The sequence below is a fragment of the Danio rerio genome, chromosome 6, assembly GCF_049306965.1.
Source record: "Danio rerio strain Tuebingen ecotype United States chromosome 6, GRCz12tu, whole genome shotgun sequence".
In the NCBI taxonomy this organism is placed as follows: domain Eukaryota; kingdom Metazoa; phylum Chordata; class Actinopteri; order Cypriniformes; family Danionidae; genus Danio; species Danio rerio.
This window is the reverse complement of record NC_133181.1, coordinates 18,229,207-18,235,744: the sequence shown is the minus strand read 5'-3', so window position 1 is coordinate 18,235,744 and position 6,538 is coordinate 18,229,207. Positions and strand designations below refer to the sequence as shown.

At 38.2% G+C, this 6,538-nt stretch overlaps 1 protein-coding gene across 1 annotated transcript; it reads right to left on the bottom strand.

Annotated features, from left to right (window-relative positions):
- Positions 1-4,224: 4,224 nt before the first annotated feature.
- On the bottom strand, positions 4,225-6,509 carry LOC141386222 (serine/threonine-protein kinase pim-3-like). The gene is made up of 9 exons (XM_073953887.1): positions 6,472-6,509; positions 6,174-6,218; positions 5,873-6,043; positions 5,668-5,750; positions 5,503-5,553; positions 5,054-5,426; positions 4,749-4,928; positions 4,563-4,658; positions 4,225-4,467 (listed from the first exon to the last, which is right to left on the bottom strand). Exons 2-9 carry the CDS (start codon positions 6,199-6,201, stop codon positions 4,439-4,441), a joined length of 1,011 nt encoding a protein of 336 aa, XP_073809988.1. The 5' UTR covers positions 6,202-6,218; positions 6,472-6,509; the 3' UTR covers positions 4,225-4,438.
- Between the last annotated feature and the right edge of the window lie 29 nt (positions 6,510-6,538).

The following is a 6,538-nucleotide window of genomic DNA, read 5'->3' as shown; positions in this document are numbered from 1 at the left end:
AATATTGCTTAAATACATCATTAATTTCTACCGGGTTTCATGTTTCCTTGTTACCAGTTTTAATAACATTTATTGTTCGTTTCTGTTCCTCTCGTTTTAATTGCCAGGCCAAGACATTCTAAGCTTTCTCACCGAGTTCGTAATAACGTTGATTAGAGTAAATAATAGCTTTCTCTGCTTGGTAGGTGTTCAATTTATTGTATTCAATCTTTTTGTATAGTAATTCTTTATAAATATCCTTTGTTTGCGACTTGTGGTACAATTTTTCAAGTACTAGTTTTTCAACTTCTAAAGTACTTAATTTGGATTTTTTGTTTTTTAACAGCCCCTTAATGTAGGAAACTATTTGACCTCTAAGATAAGCTTTTAAAGTGTCCCATAATATAAAACTATTGGAGCATGAGGGTTTATTTGTTGCAGTAAAAATATCAATTTGTTCCCTTATGAATTTATGAAATTCAGGTTGTTTAAAAAGAGTAGGGTTTAGTCTCCACCTGTAAGTTCCTTTTGTTTTTTCTGGAATGGACAGTGACATTACAAGGGGAGAATGATCACTCAGTAATCGAGGGAGATATTCAACATCTAGCACTCTGTATAGAAGTTGAGAGGGCAACAAGAAATAATCTATACGAGTGTGTGTATTATGGGGATGCGAATAAAAAGAGTAGTCTCTTTCTTGTGGGTGTTCTTTCCTCCATACATCCACTAAATTCAGATCTTTCATAAATGTTGTAGTAGATTTAGCTGCTTTAGAAAGGGGCACTGGTGTAGTTGAAGATCTTTCTAGTATATTGTCTAAAACAAAATTAAAATCTCCACCTACCAGGAGGTGACATTTATTCTTGATTTATTCTTTGTAACACAGTTTGTTTCATTCAGCGCATGATATTCTTTGGTCTGAAAATAGTTATTGATTACAAACCAGATGATAGTCAGTGTTTAATGATTTATTTCAGCCTTCAGAAGGGCCTGATTGTTTAATCTTTGACATTTTTACTTGGCTCGACTTAATTGATGTTGACTGTGCTTCAAGTAATTGTAATAGTTCATAAAGCAATGTACTTTGTTTACATCTTTGTTTATTACTGTGATGTGCTGCAGTGACTTGGATCTGAAAGTGTGACGGTGTCACATTCGTCCAGACATACTTAAGAAAGATTAATTTAATCATTTAAGAACTGACCCTTTAGAGCAACGCAACAGTGATTAAAGTAAAGCAGCAAGTAACAGAAGCTGATTTGAATGTAATGTTGTGACTTTTTAACAGGTCATTTGCTGTTAAATTTGTATAATAATAAATATACTCAAGTTCTTTTTTTTCCAAACTTGGTTTTAATAGATAGTGACTACATTGTGAGTTCTATTGTATCTCTGCTGTATTTGCTCAATGTTACAGTTCTCTGTTCAGAATGTTTATTATTTATATCACAGAAATGGGATTCATTCAAACGTAATGTATTATGTATGGATTTCAGTGTTGACTGCTGTAAGATTTTATGTGATTAATAATATGACATAAAATCTCATTTTTCATTGCGATCTCATTTTCACATCATTGCAAGGATACTTATGGAGGTAAAAAATGAATATGTATTTGCTTCTGTCATTTCTATTTCTAAAGACAGTTAATTGTGCTCCGGTGACTTATAATTGTATAATCATGTCTATATTCTTCTGAGTCTAAAATAGTGTTATTCTGAATGTCTTAACACCCTTGGCAGTCTTTATCCAGTATAACATCATATAACAGGTTATGTCACCATATACAAAATAGATCATGCGTTTTGCAAAGATAATCATTTATTTAAGGTCGTAGAAAACAAGAACTGACTACAATCTTTAAGTTATGATTGCTGCTGAATGACGCATTGTATGACTTCATTTCATGATTTTTCTTTCAATAAAGTCTCTTGGTCTCACGTAGGTTTTGTTTGTTTTCTGTGTCAGTGATTTATACTTGAATATGTTTACGAGGTGGGTTGTTAGCCCAACGATCAACCCTCAACCTGGAGGACCAGGACATACACACATACGGACAATTTAGCTTACCCAATTCACCTATAGCGCATGTCCTTGGACTTGTGGGGGAAACTGGAGCACCTGGAGGAAACCAACGTGAAAAAGGGGAGAACATGCAAACTCCACACAGAAATGCCAACTGGCCCAGCCAGGACTCGAACCAGCGACCTTCTTACTGTGAGGCGACAATGCTAACCACTAAGTCACTGTGTTGCCCCAGCGTGTATATCAATTAAGAAAAAAATATATCAGCATTTAAATATCTACTGACTAATTTAACTTTTCTCTTTTCGTCAGATGGGTTCAGGTAGTGCCTCTATCCTGCTGCGCTTCAGGAGAATTCAACATCACAAGCAAAATGACCACGTTGAGTCAAATAACATATATTGACCAATCAGTGCGGTTGTCAAGGCAGAATCTCAAGCACAACCAATCATTTTAAATGACATGGTGAATCATTTAAAGAATTTTAAATGTTAAGTTCAGAGAACTTAATGAATTAAAAGTTTGTTGCTGCCTAATGAGTAAGTTAAACACACCTTTGATGCCAAAACTTGGTATTTTAAATAATATCAAGTTATATTAACTTAATATCTTTAATAATGACAACAGCAGGGTTTACAGTGCATAATCAGGGCGGATTAAATCAATAAGCTAACTAAGCAGTCGCTTAGGGCCCCAAGGAAGTCTGGAGGCAACAATAAATACTAATAACAGTTTCTATAAATTATATATAATCTCATTTCCTGTCGTATTTTGTAGGATAAGGCTCTAACAAATACAAATTTACTTTAATCCGTACATGTGTGCAATTGTGTCCCCCCACCCCCAATCATGGATCAGTCCAGCAGTCAAATCAGATGAAAATTTAGTTTTAGAAAACAAATAGTTTGTTCATTATTTTTAGTTGTGAACTCATTTTAAGCAAACAAATCTTTTAAAATGTAGAGATTGTGTTCAGATAAAAATATAGAAAGCAAGACAGAGTGATATAAGATAAAGACAGCTAAATAAATAAGCAAATATGAAAAGTGCTTATTACTGTAGGACTTCTGGGTCTCATGACTCGAATTGCTTAGGGCCCCAAAATCACTGAATCCGGCCCTGCTCATAACAAACAATCATCATGATCACGGTACAAAGTGTAGAGTAAACAATGTTATTAACACTATGAGCTGTATTTGTTAAAATAAATGTTAAATTATTCTGTGTTTCATTAGACAAACTGTTGAGATGATGAAAAACACGCAGTCTTATACGTTTTAGTTAAATTGTCATTCTCTGTGCTGAACATTGCCCCCTTGTGTTGTCTATGATCACTTACTGAGGAGAGACGTGACCCTGCACCACAAAAGCACTTTTTTACTTCTTTTAGTTTGAGCACATGCTTTTTAAAATGATTGAGTTGTTGAAACTTTGACCTACACATGAAAAAAACAATATGTACATTTTAAATTATTTTCAAAATTATAATTGTATTCTAACCTGAAACTGAAGATCGTCCTAAAAAGAGATTTATTGCACTATATTGGGATAATTTGCAATTTGATGTGCACAAAGAAGAAAAACACAGTAGTGTTTACTTTAAATTCTCGTAAGAAGTTTAGTATTTGTATTTTTTCCAGCTTGAAATAGAAGACTATATCAAAAAACTATTCAGCACGCTTCAATGTTGAAATTTTGTAGTTCCATGTCCACAAAAACACAATATTGTTCATTTCAAATTCTCATACAAACTTTTCTTTTTTACCTAAAATTGAAGATCACTCAAAATAAAAAACATTTGTTAAATATCAGCATGCGTGTACGGACATTTACTGAGTTTATTATCGACAGATCTGTGTTTAAGTAAAACAATTCGGCTAGTTTAGATTTTTATGTTTTAAATTCAGAAATCAAATATTGCAAATAAAGGTTTGGTCTAGTTAGTTCAGCACACTACAGACAGCATGATCATATCTGACTGAACAGAGTCTCCTAATTCCTCCAGTGTCTGTGTTCATTCATCAATTTTCCTTCAGCTTAGTCCCTTTATTCATCAGGGTTCGCCACAGGGGAATGAACCGCCAAAATATCCAGCATATGTTTTACACAGTGAACCTTGCTGTGAGGTTACAGTGCAAACCACTGAGTCACTGTGCTGCCCTAGGTTTGAACATTTACATTTTAGTGAAACCAGTTAAGAAAAAAAAAACTGCTGTAATTGCGTATAAAATAACTTTATTGTTCATGATTTATTTAACATCTGTCCCCGTTTTTCTCTAAGTGGTCAAGAAACTGTACATTTGTCTACTGTAGACTAGCTTGTGTGTGTGTGTGTGTGTGTGTTTGTGTGTGTGTGTGTGTCTTCAGCTCGTACAGCTTCACACAGAGCCTCACAGATGCAGCAGAGGAAGCTCAGGATCAGGATCTGTTCTCCTCAGTTCCTCTGCCCCTCCTGCTCTCCTTCTACAAATCATTGACAGCGTTTATCTACACTGAACCTGACAATGCAACCCAAGCCATGACTGCTGGATTCAGATAAGTGTAATGTCACTGGCCACCTGTGCAGTGCAACCAGGGATGGCTCTCAATGTCATCTAAACTGGGTCGATCAGCCGGTGCTGCACTGAGACACCAGCGAATCAGCTGACGGCACTCTGTTACACACAACACCGTCTTCAGAAACACGCAACAACACACTTCTGCTCGCTCACCAGGCTATCTCTGAATGTGTCTGAATCTCTTACCTGTTGACAAGCTCCTAGGGAAGGTCAGTCTGCTTCTGGACGTGACCCTCTGTGCGCCTCTGAATGGGAAACGGTCACACAGGATGTTGTAGAGCGTCACTCCTACTGACCAGACTGTAGCTGGAGTCGCATGGTAGCGATGTCTACGAAACCACTCAGGAGGAGCGTATGCAGGAGTGCCTGAGAGACATAAGAAGACCACAAACATCTGCTCAACATGCTCCAGTACAGACAAATTCCCTTTAGTGGATCAGCAGAAGTTCACAAACATCAACAGAACGTTTCCTTCTGTAACTTAAACTCACCTGCAAAGTATTTGTAGGCCGAGCGCTTCAGCAGATCTCCACAGCCGAAGTCCAGCAGCTTGATGTCCTGGGACTCTGTGGAGATCAGCAGGTTTTCTGGTTTGACGTCCCGATGCAGGACGCCGCGGCTCTCGCAGTGTTTTAGGGCCGCGATCAGCTGCACCAGCACTTTCTTGGCCAGACGCTCATCCAGACAGCCGTTCTCCTCACAGAAGCTCTGGAGATCTTGGCAAGGATCCGGTCGCTCCAGGATCAGGATGTAGCGTCTGGGACGGTCAAACCAGTCCAGCAGCTGCAGGACACTGGGGCAGGCAGGAGCTGACGTGACACGGGTCATCAATGCCACCTCCAGCGGCAGCCGACCCTGACCATCCTGCAGGACAAACCCTCCATTATATCCAGAACTCAATCAAACACAGCAAACACAACAGATTCACATCAAAACATACAACTTTCAGTCGCTCTGGGGTCCGGTCCTTCGACACGTACTTGATGGCCACCTGCAGACAGGAAAAGCAGAGTAAATCACACCTGCCTGATTGTGACACATGACATTTACTGACAGCAACATTTCTAAAGCATGTCTGAACAAAGGAGGGAAGAAAATCTCTTACTGGCAGTCCATCAGACCTGCGCATCCCAGCAAACACAGAGCCGAATCCACCTCGTCCCAGCAACGGGCCCTTCAGGTACAAGTCTGCAACACAGAAGAGCACAAGAAATGAAGAAAAGAGAGAAAGAGAAAACATGCTGCGGTCTCTTCAATGACAAATCATTTCCTAACTGAGCCATAAGATCTAGAAGATGAGCAGTGCTGACCTCTGCGAGAGCGTTTGGCTGGTCTGCTGGACGAGGTGGACAGTGTTTGCTGGCTGCTGCTCTGCCTTTTCCTCTTGCTGATCCTCTGGTCTGTGGATGCAGAATCAGCCAAATGTGAAGGCAGAGGAGCCAAAAAACCTGGAAGCTCAGTGGTGCCGTCCCGTGTATCTTCTGTGCATCAAAACATTTTTAATGAATCTTTTTTGTTAACTTCTGTAATCCTTTTCATATTAGTCAAATACCATACAGCATCATACAGTGATATACAATGACAAACAAATGAAAGATTAAAAACACTCACCTCCTCTTTCTTCACCCATGTGGGACATGGACAATCTCCTCCAACCTGCAATAAAACAGACAAATACAGACAAATATAAAAAATAAATGTAAAACAAAGTAAAGAAGAAGAAGAAGAAGAAGAAGAAGAGGAAGAAGAAGAAGAAGCAGAAGAAAAAGAAGAAGAAGAGGAAGAAATGAAAAAAGAGCAACAAAAATGTGTTTAAAAATAATCAAAAAAAGAACTAAAATAAAGATGATTAGAGAAATTGTGCTCTTTAAAATAAGTCTTTTTCTCTCAGAAATCTCAGGAATCGCACAGAAATGCTCTGCAAAGTCGCCTCGTCTCTCAACCAACAGATTGCGATGGGTTTGATTGTTTTTATA

Excerpts from the sequence above, each read along its gene's own strand:
- LOC141386222 (XM_073953887.1), bottom strand. The coding sequence starts at position 6,201 with ATGTCCCACATGGGTGAAGAAAGAGGAG. Across the intron at positions 4,659-4,748 it reads CCCTAGGAGCTTGTCAACAG|AGTGCCGTCAGCTGATTCGC; the intron begins GTAAGAGATTCA and ends TGTGTGTAACAG. Across the intron at positions 4,468-4,562 it reads TCCCTGGTTGCACTGCACAG|AAGGAGAGCAGGAGGGGCAG; the intron begins GTGGCCAGTGAC and ends AATGATTTGTAG.